The sequence below is a fragment of the Arvicanthis niloticus genome, chromosome X (genome assembly GCF_011762505.2).
Source record: "Arvicanthis niloticus isolate mArvNil1 chromosome X, mArvNil1.pat.X, whole genome shotgun sequence".
NCBI lineage: Eukaryota > Metazoa > Chordata > Mammalia > Rodentia > Muridae > Arvicanthis > Arvicanthis niloticus.
The window spans coordinates 125,478,107-125,503,509 of NC_047679.1; the positions used below are offsets into that span (position 1 = coordinate 125,478,107).

Genomic DNA, 25,403 nt, shown 5'->3' on the forward strand with positions numbered 1-25,403 from the left:
GGTAAAAGGTGTCTGAGATGATCTCACTGGGGTACTCCAGTTTGGCGTTCTCCCTCCTTATGACTTCCACCCAGTCAGCATTCCCCTCCCGCGAAGTTCCCCTCTTCTTTTTATAGAGGTTCTGTCCCTCAGGCAGGCAGGCAGGCAGGCAGGCAGGCAGGCAGGTACCTGGGAGCAAAAAAGCTACTGTCAGTCGGCAACCTCCCGCTTCTGGAGAGCTGGGGGGAGGGGCAGGGCTCAGAGCGCATGCGCATTCTAGCTACGGAAGCCGGAAGGATTGTCAGAGTCAGTTGGTTGCTCTGGTTTCTCCTGGCAGCGGCGGCGTTGGCGACGAGGCTGCCTTTGGCAGCATGAACCCGCTGTGAGGCGCAGGCTTCGCGGTGCGGGGGGCGGGAGGGAAGAGGAGGACGCCTCGGCGAAGTTCTCCGCCATGAACCTGAGGGGCCTCTTTCAGGATTTCAACCCGAGGTGAGGCGGTTACTCCAGCGACACTAGATGAGGGCTTGGGTTCGGGTAGCGGTTGGGAGATGCGCGGCGGCCACTGGCACTGCCATCTGAGCACCCAGGCACCAGCCTGAGGCTCCTTATGGCTGCCAGCTGCTCTCGGGAAAGCTGTGTCGGTCTCAGAGTCGGTCCATCCGCTTCTTCCTCCCGCAACTGGTACCAATCTGCCATGGCCCAAGTTGCCCGTCTTGGAGACGTGTCCTCCCGGAGGGAAGCCCATTGCTCTCCACTCGTCCTTTTTCGTTGGTATTTCAACTTCTCTGTCTTGATTTCTTTTTTTCCCCTTTCACCGCTCTGCCTGTCCCCATTTTCTGTGCCAGGGCCATCTCACTTGACCCTGACACCCACAGCCACCTTCCTACATGTTTCCTGTAGTTTCACCTCTTGGGGTTTTCCTTAGATTTATGCCTGTCCGTCGTTCTTCGCTTATTTGTCAAACTGATGTCCGAGATACTGAATTTTAGAGTCGTTGCCAGGGTATGGTAAATCTTACATAATGCCTTTGGGGGGTGAACCTGATTCTGATCATTAACAACGCATTTTTTTCTTAGTCTTCTCTATAAGTTTATTCGCAGGAAGTAGATATTGCCTTGCTTATTTCCCAGACTTGAAATACCTACTGGGCAGTGTGGAGAAAACACTGACTAAAGTATATAAATCTCTGTCCTTGCACTTGCCAAACTGTTGTAAAAGTGTTCCCTCTGCGGGCAGTGAGCTCCCAAAGCAGAAACCACTTCCTGGTTGTTTCCTTCCACATCACCTCCCACCCATCTGTCATATAGTAGTCATAAAACGTCTTTGGAATTAAACTGAGTCAAGATCTAGATTGGAGACTAGGCCATGAGCAACCAAGTGATTCTTTCCTCATCGTTTAGTAAGCTGCAAAGTGAGTTCATTTCACTGATCTTTTTAAGTCCATTACTATTTAAAAGGAGTATCTGCTCGTTTATTTCTAAGTGGGAAGGCATGCACTCAAGCTAGTCTTCCTCTGGATGCTAGGTCCTACGCTAGGCACTTAAGATGCTTGGCAGTCCCAGCCTGGAAGGAATGGGAATATAAATAGATAATTTGTTGTATTGTTCATTCCCAAGAATGCCACTTTCTTGGCTGTTTGTTGGAGATGAAAGGAACTGGAGAGAGGTAGAGGGGACTATTTGGAGGGCAGTCTCCTTGAGAATGGTAACATTTTCAATTTTAAAGCCACTGTACTGGCCTGGGTGCTCTTATTTTTTGTTTATATTCTGGCCTTGGATCTGTGGTCACCATTGATGGCCTGGAAGCTTCTCTGCAGAGAGGAGTTCATTTAGAAGTAAATTAGTTTTTCTTCTACTGCTTGGGATTAGGGTTTGCCTGTAGGACAACTGTGTTGGTACTGAAGCTCGTCAGGTTTTGTGTATTTTCATTGTTTGGGTTGAGTGGTAAGAAACAGAAATAAAAACTGAATTGTTTTGTGGCTTTGGGCAACTCAGTTATCTGTTTCATCTGTAGAATGAGTATAATTGCTCACAAGGCTATTGGACCTGAATTAATGGCTGATTGCACAATGTGTTGCAAATAGAAATTTCTAGGACTGGTTTATTATGGGACAGATAGTCTAGAAGCTACAAGGTGATCTCCCAGGTTATCTAAGAGTTGTAAAAGCAAAACAGTGGTCCACTTATAACACCCTTAGCCAGTTTTTCTTTATGTTTTTTTTCTTTCAAATACTAAACTCTAAAATTTATAATGAAGTACTTCAAAGAGATTTATGATGACAATCAACACATTTATTTGTGCTTGAATTCTAAGTGGAATAAAATGCATCTTTCCCCGAAAAAAAAGGTCTCTTGTACCCCACCATTGTCCTGGTTCAATGTCATTAGTAGAAAGGAACAGTGTTACCTTAGATGTTTCAGGAACGCAGTGGACAGGTGATATTAAGAAGTCGATTTTTTTAAGCTAGTGATGTTTCATGTACTGTGGATGATCTAGTTTTTAACATTTTATGTTAATCTTGCCCCATGCTAATGAAAGCCTGTCAAACAACTGGAGAGCAAACTGTCGGAATGTTGACAGGAAAGCACTCTGTGCTAAGACCTCAGATCTGTGTGTGCTTCTGTCTTACTCTCTGTCTCTAATTCCGAACCAGTTCACACATGGCCCTCTTACTTCAGGACTTCATCATGCATTGCTTATTTAATAGGACAGTTCCTTCTCTCCTTGACTCAGTTTCCATTTATCATTGAAATCTCTGTTCATTTGGTAGTTGCTGAAGGAAGTTGTTCTGGCTTCCTCAACCTCATCCATTACTCCCTGCTTATACAATCTCTGTAGAATATCATAGTCTTCCTTTAGAGGCCTTATCTATGGCCTTACATTTGTCTCTGTTTATTTAACTAATATTTCTCTCTCCCAATGAAATTCAAGCCACGTGAGGTCATAACTATGGCTTTTCTTGTTGTAATTTATGTCCATGAGATAATAGCTGGCTCAGTAAGTATTAGTGAAATGAATAACTCACAAGAGTCTAGAGCCCCTTATTTTCATTTTATTTTTATTTTTTTCTTTATCTTTTTTTTGTTTTGTTTTTTTCTTTGTTTTTCTTTTTTTTTTTTTTTGAGCCCCTTATTTTCAATGACTGCTTTCTTCGTGGTGTATGAACTATTTATTTTTCCTCTGTCTTCCTATTTCCCTTCAGAGTGTAACTGTTCCATTGACAAGGTGAGAAAGACCTTAACAGTACAGGAGAGTGTGCTTTCTTAACTTTGGAGACTATCACAGAAATAGCCACTGTTATTGTTTGGTGGTTCCCAAAGCATGGGCTGTGGCTCCAGACCTCCTCTTATACCTTGGAAATCTTGGCCACTGAGAACTCACTGAAGTTTGTTATTTTTCTAGAAATAGTAGTGACACAAAATGATTGAAAAGTGTTTAGCACCCAGCTGTGAAGGGCTGATAGCTGACCCTATACTTATTTCCACCTGTCACAGAACTGATTGATCATGAACTTCTTTTCAGAATTGCCTTTTAGTTACAAAGTTAAATTTGTTGAAACATACTGTGTCTACCAAGAAACCTTCTTGACTGCCTGAAGCCTCTAATAGCTTTATTGACTAAACAGACTATTAGAAGTGGTACAGAATTGGACAACTGATTTCCAGAATGTCACTAGGAAGGTATGAAAATACATGGTTTTAATAGGCAACCTGACCACATCACAAGGCCTTGGAGTTGTCTACTATTTTGGTAAAGTTGTTATTTGTTAGAGAAGGCCTTTCAGCTGTGGTAGCCACACTGCATTGGAAGGCTGTGAGAACTCTCTTTAGGCTACTGACTCATTTGTAGTGGACTCCTCATGGGAGTGTGGTACATCCCTTAGGTATTGTAGACTGGAACAATGAGTAAGAAATGCCTTATTGGGATTGCTTATGTGGACATGTAATACTAATGAAGTAAATTATGTTTACAAAGTTCTTGCTTGCTCCATCATCTAAAGCCATTCTTTAGTCTTTGTAAGCTGTTTTTAATTTTAAATTTTGGGGAAAAATGAATGTGGTTGCTGGTAATGGTTCACTAAAGGCCTCTGCAGGCACCAGGTACATACATGGTATATAGACATACATACAGGCAAAAGACCTATTTATATAAAATAAGGTAAAAATTCCTGAAAATAATTATTTAAAAAGAAGGATTGGGCTGGAGAGATGGCTCAGTGGTTAAGGGCACTGGTTGCTCTTCCAGAGGTCCTGAGTTCAATTTCCAGCAACCACATGGTAGCTCATACTGTCTGCAACTCCAGTTCCAGGGAATCTGACACCCTCAAACACCAATGCACATAAAATAAAAATAAATTATTAAAAAAAAAGAAGGATCAGTGGGTACCGCAGAATGTCGCGAACCCCCCACGCTTGGGCACCACACTGTTACGCTTACTGGAGCCCCACGTTGGGCGCCAAACTGTCGCGAACCCCCCCATGCTTGGGCACCAAACTGTTGCGCTTACTGGAGCCTGATGTTGGACGCCAAACTGTTGCAGCCCGTACTGCCCGTTCCGGTCCGAGGGTCAGGGTCTAGCGAGAGAGAGAGTGGGGATAAAGGGGAAGAGACGCGAAGAATGGAGACAAGACAGAGATTTTGATCAAGTCTCGTTTATTGAAGGGAATTCTGAGCTATTTATAGGCTTTTGCCACGTGCCTTGTAGGCACGTGGATACCACGTGCCTTGTAGGTGTTGATATGACGTAAGCCTTACAGGCATCTATAGCGTGGACAGCACGTGCACCGCAATGCCTTGCAGGCGTGGATAGCACGTGTGCCTTACAGGCATGTATGGCGTAGATAGCACGTGGACAGCACGTGAACTGCAATACCTTGCAGGCGTGGCCACCACGTGCACCTTGTAGCTGGGGGCAGTAAGCAGCAACACAAAATATGTGGGATATCAGAGTGTGCTTCAGCTGTTGTAGGCTATTGAAAACCAAATCTTTCGTCAGGGTATATGGTTCCAGATGGCTGCAAAGTTGATCTAGCCGCTTTCTGCTAAAGTCGGCTCCCAACAGCAGAAAATGTGTGCAGTGTTTTAAATATAAATGATGTTGAGCTTAAGGCATATAGTTCAATGGTATAGCACTTTTACAGGGCATTAGGCTTGATTTTCCAGCAGAGTAAAAAATTACATATAGTGTTAATTACTCCAAGTACTCCTTACAGATTGTATTTTTAAAACCAGGCTGCTGATCTGTCAGTGTGAGTGTAGTGTTAGTATTGATAATGAATTATTGTGTGAGTGTTTGCACATCTGTTTTGAGGGCATAGAGATCTATTGATAGAATATTGTCTTGACTTTTACTGATTAATTGTTGTTAATAATGGCTATGGCTTATTTGCATCTACCATGTGTCAACACAGATTTGGCAGTTTATTTTTCAACATCCTTACTCTTTACAATAGCACAACAAATCAGATTGCAGCCACATTTTGTTTTATTTTCTAATTTTAAGACATTTTTAATTTATTGATTGTAGGAGTGAGTGAGTGTACATATGACACAGTGTGCTTATGAAGGTCAGAGAACAGCTTTCAGGAGTCAGTTCTCTTCTCCGTGCACGTGGGTCCTATGGATTAAACTCAAGTTATCTGTCAGGCCAGTGGCAAGCGCCTCTACCTACTGACCCATCTCTCTGGCCCCAAACAGCTTCATTTTAGAGAGTCTTGGACTTCTCTAAAGTCATACAGGCAGTTATGGACCAATTCAGGAGTCTAATCCAGGTCAGGTTCCTTCTTTCTGAAATTTTTTGCTTCATCCTTCATGGCCCTTCCTCCTATGACAGAGTAAATCCAATAGGCTGAGTAGCTATTCTAGCTAGTGTTTGGTCAGATTGACATCAGATAGTCATTTGGGAAGATGGAATCTCAACTGAGAAAATGCCCGTCGCCAGATTGGCCATGGACAAGCTGGTGAGACATTTTCTTGATAAACAATTCATGTAAGAGGGCTCAGCCCACTGCCCTGGCTATGACTTTCTGATTGCTTTGCTTAGTGATGATGGTTCATAAGTATACAAGGTGAGTAAAATTTCTGATTCTAAATGTAGGTGCTGTATAACTGATAATATAGTGAGTTATGATCCATTAGTGAGAAAGGTGATTACCAAATAAGATTTTTTACGAAGTCTCTCTTTAATAACCCTACAGATAGAATAGATAGAACTTATTATTTCCACCATGTTTCCACTTACCTTTGTCTTAATGAATCAACAATATAAGAAATCAGATGAGATCTATGCTATAAGGATGATTGAGTGTCCATCTTCTTTACTAGCCTGGTATTGTTTAAGAATGGTTTTTTTTCTCTGCATTTTGTGCTTTTGTATATATTTATTAGTCAGATTCTCTTAAACATTTTATCTTAATAAAACAAGTTAATATTTCTACTAAAATATTTTCATATGGTAATAAAGTTTTATTTAGCTTAAGAGGTACAGTCCTTTTAATAATTTGTGAAAATAACCATAGTTTGTCAGTTGGAGCCAGTCTCCCAAGTCATAAACAGAAATATGTCACCTAAAGTGTGGTATATGTGTGGGAGGCTAGCTTACTTGCATTCATATAGACCTTAATCTATACTCTAGGCAATAGATTTTATTGGAGAAACCCAATGACTCTAAAAAGAGTTCAGCTGTATTCATTTAATTTAGAACTTTTATATGTAGTTTTAAAATATAATTTAGAACAATCTTCAGAACTTTTAAAGTTAGAGTCTTCTCTTTTGTGACTATCCATGAGTCTGAGCAGTAAGCATTTTATATATTTCAGAAAGGACAATAGCTTTTATGGGCTGGCTCATGGCACACCGCCCAGTGGTAATGCACTTATGCTGTGAAGTCAGATGTGGATGATATAACTCCATTTTAAAGACACATCTATGGTTTGAATTAGAATCAAAATTTTGTGTTTTGGAAACATAATTCTCAACTTAGTATTTTTAGAAAAATTACTGTTTTAATTTTGTATGAGTGTCTTGCCTGCATGTATGTCTTATTTACCACATGCATGCAATACACACAGATGAGAGAAGAGGGCATCGAAGGATGTCAGTTGCCATGTGAGTGCTGGAAACTGAACCTGAGGCCTCTGCAAGAACAACAGGTATTCATCACTACTGAACCATCTTTCCAGCCCTTTAAATTAAAATCCTAATGGCATTAGAGGCAACTTGAGAGATTATTAAGATACCACATACTTGTATTTTAAAATGTCAGCTTCAGAAGCAGGAAAAAACAATAATTTTATGTATCTTGACATCTGGGTTCAAAATTAATTCAATACTCCATGTGATGAGTTGGGAAGAATAGCCAGTCTGCAGTAGATTGGTGCAGCAGTGGTCAAGTGGAGGAAAAAGTACTGCTGTGCCTGATTTTCATGCGATTGGAATAATTTAGAACAATAACTAACGGATGAGACTGATTATTTGTATTAGGATCTTTGATTTTCCAGTTACCTCTGGAAGCAGTTTTGTGGTCACCACTTCTCTTCTTCCTACTGCCTCAGTCAGATCCTATACTTTCTTTTCCTAGCTCCCATCTCACTTTGTCCGTCCTACCATTTATACAAATGTTCCACATTGTAACTGTGGCTTTCTGTGTAGACTTCTATCAGAAAACCTTTGGAAGCAGGAGACTTAATTACTCACTGTTGCTTTCCCAACCCCAATATAGTATGTGTTCTACATGGAACTTTCAACGAAATTGTATGGAATTAGTGACTTTAAAATGTATTTTACTTTGTTTTATGTCTATGAGTGTTTTGCTAGCACATATATCTGTGACCTGGTCTGTACAGGGTCCCTGAAGTCCAGAAGAAGAGGTTGTACTCTCTGGAACTGAAGCTATAGTCAATCATTAACTACATTTTAAGTACTGAAAACTGAACCCATCTCCTCTAGAAAAGCAGCTAGTGATCTTAACTGTTGACTCATCTCTATAGCCCTGAATTAATGACTTTTTATGAGCTGAAATGTTTCTGTTATTTCTCCTCATTTCATTATCAGATATTTGTTAAAAATGAGCTCTTTTTCACATTTTGCTTTCCTTCTAGTAAATTCCTCATCTATGCCTGTCTGCTGCTGTTCTCTGTGCTACTGGCCCTTCGTTTGGATGGCATCATTCAGTGGAGCTACTGGGCTGTCTTTGCTCCAATATGGCTGTGGAAGTTAATGGTCATTGTTGGCGCATCAGTTGGAACTGGAGTTTGGGCACGAAATCCTCAATATCGGTAATACTGCTTTATAAAACCCACTGATGTATATCTTAAGAGAACAAAATCATGATGGTTCTCACTAGAGATAACATTAGGACAATTTCTATTTGAAGTTTGTTTTGTAGTCCAACAAACATTCCTCATCGGGGTTTTGAAAACAAAGACACTTGTTATGTATTTTCTTACAGAACAGTGTTAGTTTGGATGGTTGAGTACCTAGAAAGCCTACAAGCATAACACCAGACACCCACAAATATAGAAATATTTTGCTGTAGCTTACTAAAAAGCACAGAAACACTCTATCTATAGTTCTCTGGCCATGTCTACCAAGGATCTGACTTCTATAATTTACTTTTAGAACTAGGCTTCCCTTTCTTCTACTCCTCTAATCCTGTTAGTTACACCAGGGAATAAACTTGGGCCAAAGGCTATGAGTCCCTTAGATAAGGTAAACTATCTGAGACTGAGGTAAACTGAGAACCAGATGTTAAAAAGAAGGTAGAGATTTGGGGGTCATGGAAATGGTGGCAGCCTGTTGTAGCTGGATTCTGTGGGGGTCACTACATTTCTTTTCTCAAAGATAAGGGAGGAGAGGGAGGAAGTAGAGAGAGTGAGGACCATTAGAAATCAACATCAGGAAGATGAGTGCAGATGTTCCTGATAGGACAGTGAAAGAATATAGAAGATGGGGCCACTTCAGCTTTAAAAATTCTTGATTATCAACTTTTAAAAGAACCTATAGTTTAGAATGTATAAAATGTATATCCCATAGAAATGTAGGACTTTCAAAGGGCTCTATACAACAACAAATTGTAGCAAATGAAGGACATTAGTGTGTGAATATTTCTTTTCTTTTTTCCCCTGAGATTATAATATGCTAGGGAGTGGTGGCATATACCTTTAATCCCAACATTTAGGAAACAGAAGCAGATAAATCTCTGAGTTCAAGGCCAAGCCTGAACTATAGAGCAAGTTCCAGGATGGCCAGGACTACACAGTGAAACCCGGTCTCTAAAAACAGAGGAGGGGGAGGGAATAAATAAATAAATAAATAAATAAACAAACTATTTCAAGACTTATGTTTTATTGTTATTCATATGAATGTATATCTTATGTATGAGGATACCCATGGAGGCCAGAAAAGGATGATGAATCCCTGGGCTAGGGTTATAGGTGGCTGGGAGCCATCCCAATGTGAGTGGTGAGCACTAAACTCAAGTGTTCTAGAAGAATAGCAAGCAGTCTTAACCGCTGCACCATCTCTCCAGCCCTAATCTGTGGTTTTATATCTCTTAAATCTCTCCCTTTCTTCCTCCTCCTCTTCTTCCTCCTCCTCCTCCTCCTCCTCTTCTTCTTCTTCTTATCCTCTTCATCCTCTTCCTCATCCTCCTCCTCCTTTTGCTCCTCCTCCTTTTCTTCTTCCTCCTCCTCCTTCCTCTTCTTCTTCTTCTTCCTTCTTTCTTCTTCTTGACAAGGTTTCTCTGTCTAACAGACCCAGCTGTCCTGGAACTCACTTTGTAGACTAGGCTGGCCTCAAATGCACAAAGATCCACCTGCCTCTACCTCCCAAGTGCTAAGATTAAAGGTAAGCGCTACCATGCCTAGGTTGTATATCCCTTTTCTATGGGAAAAATTCAGATATCTAATTCTTGTTTCTCAAAAAAAATCATTAGTTGATATTTAAAAATTATATGTACTTTTTCCTCTGTTTTGATATTTTTAAGTAAGGAAAACCAGTTATGTTTGGGGCTGGCTGGATGTATGGTATACACAGGCACAGTTATTCCCTTGTGACCATTATTCAGTAGTATGCTAGTGAAAGCTACAGGAATTACCTGTGACCTTCTTTTCTCTTTGCTCTAGTCCCTAGAATATTTACCACCCATAGGGCAAGTGTGTCACAAATCTTTCTGTATTTTGAATGAACATTATAGACCTTTCAAATGCATTATAAACATTTTTAATTTTAGTTTATTAATAGTTTATGTTTATATTTATACAGCTAATTAAACTAATTTTTGAGCAAAACCTTTAACTTTTTTTTAATTTATAGGTTTTAATTCATTATCTTACTAAAATAAAGATTAATAAAAGAGTTATTACTTTTTATTTGCATCTTAAAGTAGCACCTAAGAAAATTGCCATATCTTATTGAATGTAACCTACACTTGCAGATGAAGCTAAAATTATATTTATAGAATTTCATGAAATATGATTTGTCTAGTTTTTAATTCAGTGAGAAGTGAGGATCATGAGATGTGACAGAAGTAATTAATAGAATAATTTTGAAAGTAACTCTGATAGTTGAATTTAAAGTTAGGAACCTAAGTGTTCCTGGATATTTGCAAGATTGTCTATTAAAGATAAGCTTAATTTAGCTTTCTACTTCATCTTTTGTTTTTCATATTTACAGTTGAAATTCAGAATGGAAATTGACTTGGTATTTGCTGTGCACTATTGAGGATTCTGAAAGTGTTTTTTTCTTTCTCTTCTTCTTCCATCCCCTTTTAGAGCAGAAGGAGAAACATGTGTGGAGTTTAAAGCCATGTTAATTGCTGTGGGCATCCATTTGCTCCTGCTGATGTTTGAAGTTCTGGTCTGTGACAGGATTGAGAGAGGAAGCCATTTCTGGCTTCTGGTCTTCATGCCATTGTTCTTTGTTTCCCCAGTGTCTGTTGCAGCATGTGTCTGGGGCTTTCGACATGACAGGTCACTAGAGGTGAGATTTGTTTATTTAATCATGTTTTTAAAGCATTTACTATAATGTCAGTCCCTTATCCTTCATCAGGAACAGACTAATCCTTAACTCTAGATTGTGGTTTACAAGAGAACAAAGACCTTCAGCTTTTTCCTAGTGTTCTGTTTTATAAGCTACCTGTGTTTGTCAGTCTTGTGAAGCAACCAATAGGATAGATAGAGACATAGCTACAAAGAGAGAGACTTTAAGGAATGGATCCACATGGTTGTGAAGCTGGCAACCTATATCTATAGAACAGACAGGCGGGCTGAGGACTCAGCAGGAATTGACACTCTAGGTTGGCTGAATTTCTTCCTTTCCAGAATAAAGCCTCCAACTGTTTGGAAGAGGGCTAGTTACCCTATATTATTGATAATAATATCCTTTAAAAACTTGATGTTGTCACATTAACACATACCCTAGTATTTAATTAAATATCTTGGTAAAATAGTCTACCTAAATGAATACATAAATAATTTTAATTTTCTCACTACCTGATCCCCTATGCTGTCACTCCTTAGCTGCCCTCTAGTTGCCTTATCCTGTTATGCCCATATATTTATTTGTTTATTTTTTAATCAAGTACCTCTATATGTAAGCCCTTTAGGCCCAAGAAGAGGACATATAGAATTAATTTAAAATGCTAAGACTAGTAATAGTAATAAAGAAAACAATTATGGATAATATTGATAATATCCTTAATCTATGCCAGACATTTGGATGGTCACTTCACAAATAGTAGCAACTTAGTAAATATTTACAACAACCTATGAGAGAGGTGCAGTTGTTTTCCCAGGAAGGATAATTTATTTATGGCCACACATTAAGGAGAAAGGCTAGAATTCCATTTCAGTCAGGCCAAATTCAAAGCCAGGAGTATTAACTAGAAAGAAACTGCGGACACAAAGCAATAAACTAGTAGATTTAGAGGAAAATGGGAAGCACTAGACCCCCTTTCCCCAACACACTTCTTATCTGAGATAAGATTCACTGCCTTATTCCTTACTTAATCTGTACTCACTCAGCTTTACTCCACATCATCCAGGACTTGGCAAAATGTCTGGGGCCCTGTACAGTAGGTTCCTTTCAATAATTTATCTTTTCAGACCACTGACTACTATGTGTTAGCTTTTGCATCTAGTGACCAAAATACCACAGAGAAACAGCTTTTAAAAGATAGAATTAAAATGTAATGGACTAATTAATCTTCTAGAAGAACTTCTAAGGTAGTCTGCCATTCGATCTGCAGAATGGATATTACTGGCAGCTTTTTGTCAGATTTATAGTGAGAATTGTGTGCAAAAAGAACAGAAAAGGTTGAGAACGTCTGTCATTTGGGTTTTGTAATAGTTACTGTCTTAGTTGGGTTTTCACTGTTATAAGGAGATACTATGACAGAGGCTACTCTTATAAAGGAAAACATTTAATTGGGGCTGTCTTACAGTTTCAGAAATTTAGTCCATTATCATCTTGGCAGAAAGCAGGCAGGGAGACATGTTGCTGGAGAAGTAGTTGAGAGTTCCACATCTTGATCCAAAGACAGCAGATCCACTGCCACGATAAGCCTAGCTTGAGCATAGGAGACCTGAAAACCCACCCCCAGTGACACACTTCCTCCAACAAGGTCATACCTCCTAATAGTGCCATTCCCTATGTGCTGAGCATTCAAACACTTGAGTCTGTGGGGACCATACCTATTCAAACCACCAAAGTTATTTTTCTGTTGCTGTGATAACATACTCTTACCAACGCAAAGTATAGAAGACAGAGCTTTTTTGAGTTTTCTGTTCAGATGGACATATATCCATGATCACTGAGGCAGGAGGCATGATGGCAGTGGGGGAAGCTGAGAGGTCAACATCCTCAGAGTCATGAAGCACAGAGAGACTTTAATCTCAAATCCTATCCTCAGTGACATTTTTCTAAGTTTCCTGAGACACTGCCGCTAAGTTGGAACCATGTGTTCAAATGCTTGAGACTGTGAGGGACATTTCTCATTCAAATCACCAAGGGTATATAAGGCCATGTGAAGTTGTGGCTAAAGAAAGCATGGCATTGAGAATATTAGATTTATTAAAAAAGATTTCAACTGTTTTAACAGTATGGCAATAGGAAGGTGTCTCTGTGGGCTTGGTAGGGGTTTCAAATTCAAAGGTGTGAAATTTCTCACCTGAACGATTTTCCTTTTTTGCAAGAGAAACACTTCAGGGTTCTCTGTTTGCACAAGAAAATCTGGATGTGGAGAGCTTTGGGGGCGGCTGTTTGACAGGAATCTGACATTTGCCAAGGACAAGGAAATGGGCTTCAGGCAGGAATCTGACATTGGCCAAGAACAAGGAAGTGGGCTTCAGGCAGGAATCTGACATTGGCCAAAGACAAGGAAGTAGGCTTCAGGCAGGAATCTGACATTGGGCTAGAACAAAGAAGTGATTTCAGGCAGGAATCTAAATCTTAGGCTAGAACAAAGAAGTAGGCTTTAGGCATGAAAATGACTTTGGGCTAGGATAGGGAAGTAGGTGCAGATATTTTGGTCATCCTGATAAGTCCTTAGAAACAGTGATCATGGGAGCATTCATAGACCTTTGTTTATTGCCTTGCTTGTTCTTTGACTATTTGTGTTTATTGTCTTGTTTGTTCCTTGACTATTTGCATCTATTGTGTTGCTAGACCCTCAACCTAGAACTGGCCTTAATACTTGCATGTAGTCAAAATGGTATAAAAGCAAAAAGGAGGAGGGGGGATGGGATAGGGGTTTTATGGGAGGGATGGGGAAAGGGGATAACACCTGAAATGTAAATAAATAAAATATCCAATAAAAAAGTAGGCTTTGGAAAAAAGAAAGAAAAAAGAAAATCTGGAAATTGTTTCCCCATGTTTTTCTATCCAGGTACTCAGTGGCTGCTATAGCTATGGTATGAGCAGTGGTAGACCTTGATGTCATCTACATGTTGCTAATTTTGCAGGCAAAATGCAAAAGTTACAGAGTCACAAAGAATTATACTTATATTTCAAAAGAAAGCCTGTGATGCCTGGCAATGTGTGCCAGTCTCACAGTCCAGCAAACAACCTCTGATAGGACAGTGTGCAAAGCTGTGAATGTGAAGCCAAGATTCAGTGGAGAGCACAAGATATTAGATATACCAAAAATGTAGAATATCTATCAAGGGAAGCTGGAGGAATTGAGAAGTTCTCACAGAGATAGAAAGGAGGACCTTGGGCCTGCCAGTGGGCCCCATGTTGGGAAAGTAGAAACGGACCATATTTCAGGCATACTAAAGAATAAAGACAAGAGAAACTCTTTAGCCAAGCAGACCACAGAGTAGCTAAGGTGTTTCTGGAGTAGAAATAGGAGAGAAATGTGGAAGCTGGGGAAAGCCTTTGCACAGAGATAGCCTGGACAGGGACTACATCTCCAGCTGTCAAAATATGCACTGCTGAGAGATAGCTCACTGATTAAAGTGCTTACTGTGAAAACATGAGGAGCTGAGTTCACATTCTGTCTTAGCTTTACTGCTTTGAAGAGACACCATGACCAAGCAACTCTTATAAAAGAAAGCATTTAATTAGGAGCTTGCTTAAATTTTCAGAGGTTAGTCCATTATCACCATAGTGGAAAGTATGGTAGCATCCAGACAGGTATGATACTAAAGAAGTACATGAGAGTTCTATATTCTAGATCCACAAAGAATGAGAAACAGACTGGGTCTGGAGAAAAACTTCAAACCCTATCCTCAGTGACAACTTCCTCCAACAAGGCCATACCTCCCAGTCCCTGTAATATTTCCAAACATATCTATTCCCTAGTGACTAAGCATTCAAATATATGAGCCTATGGGGGCCATTGTCTTTTTCATTAATTAATTAATTAATCCACTTTGCATCCCAATTGCAGCCCCCTCCTCCTGGTCCCTCACACATCTCCTTTCCCCATTTCCCTCTCCCCTTTTCCTCTGAGAAGCGGAACCCACCCCCTCCTGGGTATCATCCTACCCTGGCACATCAAGTCATTGCAGAATTTTGCATATCCTCTCCCACTAAGGCCAGGCTAGGCAGCTCAGTTAGGGGAACAGTATCTACAGGCAGGCAACAGCTTTAGGGATATCTCCCACTCCAGTTGTTAGGGGACTTGCTTGGAGGCTGAGCTACACATGTGCTACATATGTAGGGCCTAGGTCCAGCCCATGTATATGCTCTTTGCTTGGTGTTTCAGTCTTTGGGAGCCCCAAAGGATGCAGATGAGTTGACTCTGTTGGTCTTCCTGGTGGAGTTCCTATCCCCTTCGGGTCCCTCAATCCTTCCTCTAACTCTTCCTTGAGCTCTGTTCAATGTATGGCTATGGGTCTCTCCATCTGTTTTCATTGGCTGCTGGTGGAGCCTCTCAGAGGAAAGCATAGTAGACTATCATTAATAGTGTCAGGGATTGGTTTTTGCACATGGGATGGGTCTCAAGTTGGTCCACTTATCAGTTGGCCATTCCCTCAGTCTCTGCTCCATCATTGTCTTTGTACTTCTTGTAGGAGGGGCAAATTTTGGGTCAAAGGTTAAGTCAAAGGACATTGTCAATATGACCAAAGGGCAAGATAAAGAATTGGAAAAGATCTTCACCAATCTGACCACAGGTTAATATCCAATATATATAAAGAACTCAATAAGTTAGACACCAACAACCCAAATAACCTAATTAAAACATGGGGCACAACTAAACAGAGAATTCTGAACAGAAAAATCTCAAGTGGCCAAGAAACACTTAAAAAATGTTCAACATCTTTAATCATTAGGGAAATACAAATCAAAACAACCCTAATATTGCATCTTACACCTATCAAAATGGCTAAAACTTAAAAACTCAACTGACAGCACATGCTGACAAGGATGTGTGGAGCAAGGGAAACACTATTTTACTGCTGGTGGGAGTACATAGTTGTACAACCACTCTGAAAATAAATCTGGCAGTTTCTCAGAAAATTGGGAATAGTTCTACTTCAAGATCCAGCTATACCACTCCGGGAGGGGGCATTTGTATTCAAACTACCACAGATTTCTAGAATCCATGTAAAAGCCTGGCTAGAGGCATATTTCTGGCATGCCAGTAGAAGGATGCTGAAACAGCTAGATCCTGAGGGTCTAGCTGACCCTAGAGCCTAGGCAATAGGTCAAGCTAAAGGTTTAATAAGAAACCATGTCTCAAAAATAAAGTAGGAGCCTGACATAGTGTCCATTTTTAGTCCTAGTAGTCAGGAGGCAGAGGCAAGTGGATCTCTGAGACCATCCTGCTCTGCATAGTGTATGTTCCAAGCAAGTCAGGACAACACATGAGACCCTGTCTCAAAATAGATAAATGGATAGATATAGATACATATATACATGCATACATACATACATACTTACATACATACATACATACATAGATGCATGCATGTACAACACACTAAATTTCTTTAAAATATACAAATGAGGTGTTCTCATCATCCTAGTGAACTCACAGTACACCAGGAATAATATCCAATTTGAGGAAAACTGACTGATACCTGTACCATGCACATCCCTGGCTTGAAATGGTTTGTAGCATTTCCCCCCATAGGTTCCAGTGCTTTACCTGTATTGGTGCAAGAGGATTAAAAACAGAATTTTCAGCAGTTGTGATTAAAATCTGGTATTTCAGGAAAATATTGGTGAAGAGCTGGTAGAGAGTTCTCTAGAGTAAAAATGTATAGGCAAGGACAAAGACTCATCAGAAGAAAGCCTCCTGGGGATCCTTGGGTGCAAAGGTTCATCTATCTTGAAGGGAATAGAGCTGTGGAATTGCGATTTGGAGGGTTGGTGAAAAAATGGGTCATACTTAGGAAGTCACATGTAACTAAAGGAAGCAAGGCCTCCAAGAGAACATTAAATGGGAGAATGGGCAGAATGTGATAATTGAATATGAGAATGTAGAGGCTACTATAGGCTATTGTGTTGCCTTACCGTAATGGAAAGTAGAGAGACAGAGTTCAGGAGAGAGTGAGCTCAGTTGGGGATCAATTTAATGCCAGGTACTTCTAGGAGAGCCATTTGGCAACTGCACACTGGACCTGTTAGATAGCAGTCCAGCTAGCTTGCAGGCACATTTCAGAACTAATCAACTAGGCAATATGTTAAGCTGCAGTGTTGCTGAAACTTTCTCCACCCCAGGTGGTGTGAATGAGTGCTAGTGTGTGATTCAGTGAAAGGGATGTCTGTTTGGGATGCTAGAAGTATAGCCATTTAAGGAATAGAAAGGAAGCCCAAGAAAAATTTCTCTGAGTGCTCACAGCATGCCAAGACTGTATAATATGATTCTTGAAACTCAGTAATACAAGAGAAAATAATTGGTCAACCTTAAAATGCTGTTGAAATAGCCCAGTAAGATACAGATATAAATATTCTGCTGCCTATTGGTACTGAGGCCCTTGGTAAATAGGAGTTGTCAGTAGCTTAGAATGGAAGATGAGGCAATGGGGCCTTATGTAGCCATTCTTGCCTCACAAAACTGGAATGTACCCAAAAAGTGGGTTAGGCCAGGAGTGCTGAATCACAAGAGACGTGAACTTACTTCTATTTGGACATTTTGGGTTTAATGGGAAATTGGCAAGTAGTTTTATTTTTAAACTGGGAAAGATCAGTAGCACAGTAAGAATTAATGATGCAATACCAAATCTATAATTGTTGGCTTAAGGTGACAGGGTCCTCAGAGAACTGGGAAAGAAGGCATGTGATTTATGGCAGAGCCCTAGTTAGAAGTAGAAGGAAGTTTTAGGGTATAAATCAGCTATATACTGGTTATTAGCAGAGGCATAAAGAAATCTATTGTAGACTGCCTCTTTTTTCTCTCTTCTTTCAAAAGAGGTTACTATTAGGCCAATATTCAGATCGTAAACAACAAAATGGCCAAGGCACCAGCTTACCTTAAGAATGGGACAAAAGACAGTTCCCCTCAGCATGATCCTTCTCTGCATTTCTGTTGCCAAAACAATCAGAAGCTTCCTGCCTAAGATCATTAAAGTTTTAGAGTAATAAAATTTCCATTGCCTATGAGTGTGTTAAACAAATAACCACTATGTTCAATGCAACTTCTTTAACTGTTTTTTTCTTCATTTTTAGCTAGAAATCCTGTGTTCTGTCAACATTCTTCAGTTTATATTCATTGCCTTAAGACTGGACAAGATCATCCACTGGCCCTGGCTTGTACGTAGCCTTTTTAAATTTTTTTTTGTTTTTTTTTTTTTTGTTGTTGTTGTTTTTTTTGTTTTTTTTGAGACAGGGTTTCTCTGTGTAGCCCTGGCTGTCCTGGAACTCACTCTGTAGACCAGGTTGGCCTCAAACTCAGAAATCCACCTGCCTCTGCCTCCCAAGTGCTGGGATTAAAGGCGTGCACCACCACCACCCGGCTTCCTTTTTAAATTTTTAAACACACCTTTTATTATAAAAGTAATTCATATTTATTTCAAAAATTTTGGAAAAAAAGCCAAGCAAACATGAGTAGCAACTAGTGATCACATAGTACCAATACTGGGAACTAACACAGTGGGCTTTGTTCCCTTGTACACACATAGTTGAGATTCTTTTGTATCCAGCTTTTTTGTTTTAATATAGCTTAAGCATTTGTTCATATCAGCAAATATTGTAAAGATGACACATAAGGCTTCATTGACTCATAAGTTGCATTTATGAAACATATCTGTTTCTAAATGTTTCAGTTGCTGCTCATATTTGTGATATTAAAATGTGCCTCTTTGTATACCTGTTTTTAAGTTTTCTAAATTTTTAACTACACCCTACTTATATATGTTTATGAAGAACAGTAGAACCTTTCATTTTGTGTTTTTAATATGTAAAAATCAGATCAGTTTAATTACCAGTTTACCTCAGACATTTATCATTTATTTATGCAAGGAATGATCAACATACTATTCTCATTTAGCTATTTTGAACCATTTAATTATTATCAATCATAATTATTTTAATGTTCTAGAAACATTACAAGACTTTTTATCTCAAACCTCTGGTGTATTTTTGTGTATAAAAATTCTTGTTTATTATTTTAATGTTTTCTTAGAAATTATTCTAGAAAAGGCATTACTGAGTTATAGATAATTTTTACGTTTTTGAGATTTTATTATTTTTATGTGTATGAGTGTTTTCCTGAATGCATGTCAGTGCCCCATATACCTTTAGTGACTGAGGAAGCCAGAAGAGAGCATATAGGATCTCCTAGGACTGGAGCTACAAATGGTTGTGAGCCACCTTGTAGGTGCTGGGAATCAAACCCAGTTCCTCTGCAAGACTAGCAAGTACCCTAAATCCACTGAACCATCTCTCCAACCCCAAGATAGAAAATTTTTAGAGAATTTGTTTTCTATTGATGTGTTTAGTGTATCAAATAATGGGTTTTATTTTTATGTTTTCATATGAATATATCATTCATTTTTATTTGCCTAAATTTGCCCCATCCCTCTCTCTCTTGTTTTTCTATCCTGCTAGCCTTTTCTCCTCTATAAGCAGATACCTTCTACTTTCATGTTATATGAAAGATCCCCAAACTGTTCAAAAGGCCTAAAAGTTATGTAACAACTAAAATCACAAGTGTTTAAGTTAAAATGTCAAAATTATAGCACTGTTAGAAGAAAAGGGAGGAAAAATTATTGAAATCTGCAAATCAGTAAAATATTCTTTATACATGGCACCAATAATATGAGGCATAAGATGAAATTATAAAGTTAGACTTCATGAAACAAAATAAAGGGAAAGACAGGTCACTGACTGAGGAAAAGCTCTTGCAAATACAAAAACTTTGACTTTTAGCAAATATATACCACGGAGTCAATTAAAAATAAGGACTTATTTATGTGTACACAACCAGGCAGACACATCCAGACACATAGGTGATTGAGGGAGTCAGTGACTGGTGTTGAATAACTCTGAGTGAGAATAAATGTGCAGGAGTGAGTGCTTTAGAAGTGTAAGTAAACAGATATGTGAGCGACTGAATGAGAGGGAGGGGGACTCTTGGAGGGAATGTAAGAATAGGGATGTGGGAGGAAGTGGGAGGAAGTGGGAGGGAAAGTTGTCAGAATAAGAATGTAGCAGTGAGGGGTAATCCTTCCATGAACAGCTAGACAGATTGAGCATGAGGGACTGTTTGAGTAAAAGGAGTATATGAATGAGTGCCATGTAAGAATTAAGTGGATGAGAGCGAGGAGTGAGGAAAACACAGGGGAGGAAGAGGGGATTCTGCTGTTCTGGGGTCCATGTGTGGTGCGTGAGGGAGACTCAGTGGGGGTAGGAGAGAGGAGTACATGATTGATGACGAGTGAGGAAGTGAGTGGGGTGACAGTGGGTATGTAAGGGGCAGTGAGGACATAGGAGAGAGCAGGTAAGGAAGATGTAACTGGGTTTGGGAGCAAGCCACTGGGGATGCAGCAGTCAGTGACTGCGAGTAAGGGAGTGGAGGAACTGAGAATGAAGGAATGTGGAAGTGACTGAGAGGTGGGAAGCATGGGAATGGGTGGATGACAAAATGGGGGACTTGAAACTGAAGGAGTCTATTCAGAAGAAACTTAAAATATGCTATGTTAGAGGACCAGATGCCAGGTTTGTTACCTGAATGCCTAATGACATTATTTCCTGGATGGAAGTCCTTTGATGAATGTGGTGTTTCCCATGCTACCTCCATGACAGCCCTGGGCAGTAGGACTGTAGTCATGCTTCTCCTTGACTACCTGAACAGACCTAGTAAAATGATAAAGGCAGCTGCCAGAGCTGTAGAGAAGCTCTCAAGACATCATGTTTCTACTCCTCTCCAGGTTGTGTGTGTCCCTCTGTGGATTCTCATGTCCTTCTTGTGCCTGGTGGTCCTCTATTACATTGTTTGGTCTGTTCTGTTCCTGCGCTCTATGGACGTGATTGCAGAACAACGCAGGACACACATAACCATGGCACTGAGCTGGATGACCATTGTTGTACCTCTTCTTACTTTTGAGGTAAGCTTTCTACATGAAATCTCTTCTGCTCCCACATTCTACTTTTATGTGGGACAGCATCTACCATAGCTAGCTAGATATACTGCTATCCTTGTGGGAGAGAGAAAGTTCAGAGGGAACTTGGAACAATGAGACTGTGCTTGCAGGACTCACAGACAGCAGTATCTCTCTGCCCACAAGGCATTTGACCACATCCAGCTTCTACTCTAAAAGGATGTTGGACAATTTGGTTTTGTATTGAAGTTCAGTAGGGAATACTAGACTAGATACTATTGACTCCTTTGAACAAACCCTGGGAAGAATTTCTCATAAAACTCCTGGCAGTGGGGGATCTTTCAGCTGGTAGACTTTAGTTTGGCCCTGGGGAAGGATATGAAATTTTCCATTGTCTTTTTCTTCCCCTGGATGGATGCTGCCATTACTTGTGGTGGCCTTCTCTCTTCTCAGATACGACAGAGGGAGGGATTACAATGTGGACAGCTGCAGACTTGGTCCATTTTATGGTGATGCATCAACACTAACCTTAACTTTGTCTTTTTGTAGATCCTGCTGGTTCACAAACTGGATGGCCACAATGCTTTCTCCTGTATTCCAATATTTGTTCCCCTGTGGCTCTCGTTGATCACACTGATGGCAACAACATTTGGACAGAAAGGAGGAAACCACTGTATGTCCACAGACTAAGAAACAGTGTGTTTGTGTGTGTGTGTGTGTGTGTGTGTGTGTGTGTGGTCTGCACATGTGCTGCTCTTTACAAAATGCTGAGACTCAGGACCTCAGTTTAGAAGTTGTTCTGTGTATTTTAAAGATGAGGAAGGGGAGCAGTACTCCATAAGAAGAGCATGCAGTCTCTGCATTGGGATGCGCATCTGCATTCCACCTCGTTCCAGTGCACACTATAAGTGGACAAGTGGAAATAGGGCCATACATGGCAGCTTGTCTCTTCGAGTTCCCATTCCCTGCTCCTTAAAAATTGGCTCATGATGGATTCAGGGAAAATCCACATATCCCACCAAAATTCCAAGAGCATTCAGGACCCTTTCTGTCCCTCTCTCCTCAATGGAATGGAATATTTTCAGTTTCATGGAGCTAGACGACTCTGTCTTGACTAATATTATATGGCATGTGCTTTGGAGATGGTCTTTGAGGAAGATACTATTCTCATAAGGCTGTGAGCTCCACTTCATGTGACCCAGAGAACTGCCCACTTTACATCTTTGGAAGGGGAGAGTGTACAGTGCAGTGCAGGCTGAGCTAATATTTTTATACTGGTAGAGCTGGCAATCCCCTACTGAAACAGCATAACTCACTGACCCAGTTTGAGGGGTTCCCATGAGGTCAGACTCAACTTTGGCCAATTCCTTCTTGTGTCTACTCAAATTTCAGATAGTTACAGAAGTCTGCTTAAATATCACTCTGTCAGCAGTTAGTTTAACCTGGGTCTAGAAAATGGGAAGAAGGTGGACTGGTCTAGGTTTTGCAAGTATTTGAGAATCGCTTTCATAGTTCTGCAGCCCCAGCTTCCATCTGAGTCAGTGGCTGGTCAGGTAAAGCCACACTCTCTAGCCTACCTCACCATTTTCCAACCAGGAGCTCTGATTACAGGCTAGAAAATCACTGCCCCTCAAATAAGGACCTGTGGATGCTGCCAATACTAGCCTGGGGTCTCACTCTGAGAACTTTGGAGCTGGAGGTCTTCATTCCTCTGCTTATTGGGCAGTTAGATCCTGGCCAGATTTTACTTCTGAAGAACCTGGGTAAAGTGATACATAGTGCCAGTAGAACTCCTTGTTCAGGAAAGATGTGTGATGTGAAAGCCTACAGTTTGAAAGGGAAAATTCTTATTTTTCAGGGTGGTTTGGTATTCGCAAAGACTTCTGCCAGTTTCTGCTTGAAATATTCCCATTTTTGAGAGAGTATGGAAATATTTCATATGATCTCCACCATGAAGATAGTGAGGAAACAGAAGAAACCCCAGTTCCAGAACCTCCTAAAATTGCACCTATGTTTCGCAAGAAGGCCAGGGTGGTCATCACTCAGAGCCCTGGCAAGTATGTCCTTCCTCCACCCAAACTAAATATTGAAATGCCAGACTAGAGGACGCCACCAGGGCCGGAGTGTGCGTACACTGAGACTCACACTCCTACTTCCCTTGCCCCTGACCTAGACCTGGAACCTCGGACCTCCGTTTGAAGCCTCTTTTGCATCCAGTGTCAACTAGCCACTCATAACAGAACATAGGTGGCAGGGACTAAGGCTATCTATCAATATGGATGCCAGTGACACATGAGCAAATCACCCATTTCTTTCTATATGGGTACCTAAAATGTGTTCTCATTCCTGTGGTACCCACCCAGGGATGACTGCTGCCTAGGCCCACAGAAAGCATATCTGTGCTCTGGGCAGATTTTCTAGTGCTAAAATTCCTATTAAAGTATTGAACAATGTGGTTCTTATGGGACCACTTACATTTGTGGCTCAGCTGTGCTGCTTATAGGTAGCCAGTGGGGACTGTAAGTAGGTCTGTACACACCTATTGTGTTCAGATACAGCCCAGCCTTGCTTTCCTTGTCCCTGCTGTACAGAAATTTCGCTTTAGGCAGGATGACAGCAGGTTTGCAGGGCTTCATCAATGAGCCCTTCCCAATGGCATGATTCCATGCCTGTATAGTATTTATACAGCTATTTTAGCACTGTAATATACAGTGTCAAATTCTAGTTCTGTACAGCATATTCTCTGTTAAAGTATTTTTTTACAAGCTTGTGCTGGAGCTAGATGGGTTAAGCCATGGAAGAAGCAGAGAGCTCAGCTGCTGTGTCTCAGACAGATGCCCCACCATGACTACTGACACCCTGGAATTCCTGCCAGCACAGCTACTATAAGTGAGGAAAGCTCTGTGCTTTTCTAACATGGGGTGTGGAAGAAGTGGCTTACAAGCCCAAGAAATGCCCCCTTGAGATCAAGACACTAGAGAAGGTTGCCAAGGCAGGCCAGAAAGAGCCAGAGACTCCTGTCAAAGTCCAGAGCATTCTGTCTACCAGCAAGAACACTGCATACTGGGCATGCAGGTACCATCACCTGTCAGCAGTTTCTCCAGGCTCTGCTGGTATAGCCAGCCCAGAACCCATCATACCAGAAAATAACCTTCAGTCTAAATCAAATGATTCATTTCCCAATGGAAGTAAATGGAGCCTTGATCTTCCTGATCAGGAGGTACAATGTGTTTTCATGGTCACCTGATCAGTAGCTTCAGTCACACATCATTGGAGTCTACTATGACCCTAATCCTTCCCTTGGCACAGGCCTCCAGTGAGCCTGTTCTGTTTCAGGAGAAAGGGGAAACAGTGTAGCAATTTTTGTTCAGTCTCTTTAAAATGTGGTTGAATCCACTATTTTTTGCTCCTGTAGTTCAATAAAGTGGTTCATTTTACATGTGTATGTGTGTATTTCACTTTGTAGAAAAACTGGAATTATTCTCGCCTTATGACAAGGACATCCTCTGGCTACCACAGGCAAGTAAAGCAGGCAGATAGGGCGAGCATCCTTTACTGTTTCTTCAAGCAGCAGTAGAGGGAAGAAGCTCTTGCCATCCATCCCCAGTGGCTGCTTGATGGCCTTCTGCCATTGTGAAAGCTTGGGGGGGCCTTCTAGACTGTTTCTGAGGTTCTAGAACATGCCTGCAATTGCACTACACAGTTTTATCCAGTCTCTTAACTGCCTCTGCAGCTTAGGGGGAACATTACTAGGAGGTCTTTCAGGTCATGGTTGACAGCATCTGGCAGGAAGATCAATTCCTTGGCTGTTGATTAGAAATACCCTGCATGTAGCCAGAGATCAGGCATAAATTCTTTCTCGAGCTCCTTGGATTTCAGAAAACACTTTGTTAAGTCAAAGCAGTAGCAGATACTCAACTGCCAGGTGCTTTACTCCTGTTTGAGGTACCACTGGTTCTCAGTCTTGGCACTTGGATGCCACTACTCTTCTCCCTTTGAGAAAATGAAGAGATGTCTGCCACTACTGCTCCCAAAGGCCCAGGACTCTGGGGTCACTATGTCTCCAGTGTGGAGATTTTATTTATTCATGGAAATGGGAAGTGGAAAGTAGTCCTGTGTGGGATGGCAATGGGATACCAGAGCTGCTTTGGAGTAGATGGCTGTCTTCATCTCTGAGCACCATACCCTAGATGAATGATTGTATAGAACATATTATATATGCAGGTAAAAAAGCCAACCCACATCTCTATTGCTGTTTCCTGGTCAAGTTAATTGAAGTTATCTGTGAAAGCCAACTGCCAGATTTCTTGACCTTTGCATAACTGCAAAGACCCAGTAGTAGTCTATGTTTAGGAAGAGAACATATGAAGGCTAAAGAGATACCAGAAACAGGCTGTCATCTACTTTTCTATATACTGTGACACTAATAGGTAG

At 40.7% G+C, this 25,403-nt stretch overlaps 1 protein-coding gene across 2 annotated transcripts; it reads left to right on the top strand.

Moving 5' to 3' along the window:
- Window positions 1–282: 282 nt before the first annotated feature.
- Window positions 283–24,406, top strand: Tmem185a (transmembrane protein 185A). Of its 2 annotated transcripts, XM_076918997.1 has the most exons (8): window positions 287–468; window positions 7,050–7,130; window positions 8,079–8,255; window positions 10,752–10,959; window positions 18,097–18,180; window positions 20,799–20,975; window positions 21,519–21,642; window positions 22,828–24,406. In XM_076918997.1, exons 3-8 carry the CDS (start codon window positions 8,197–8,199, stop codon window positions 23,070–23,072), a joined length of 897 nt encoding a protein of 298 aa, XP_076775112.1. In that variant the 5' UTR covers window positions 287–468; window positions 7,050–7,130; window positions 8,079–8,196; the 3' UTR covers window positions 23,073–24,406. The 2 variants fall into 2 exon arrangements, with proteins under 2 accessions (XP_034341964.1, XP_076775112.1); XM_034486073.2 differs by lacking the exon at window positions 7,050–7,130 and having other exon boundaries at window positions 283–468.
- The last annotated feature ends 997 nt before the right edge of the window (window positions 24,407–25,403 follow it).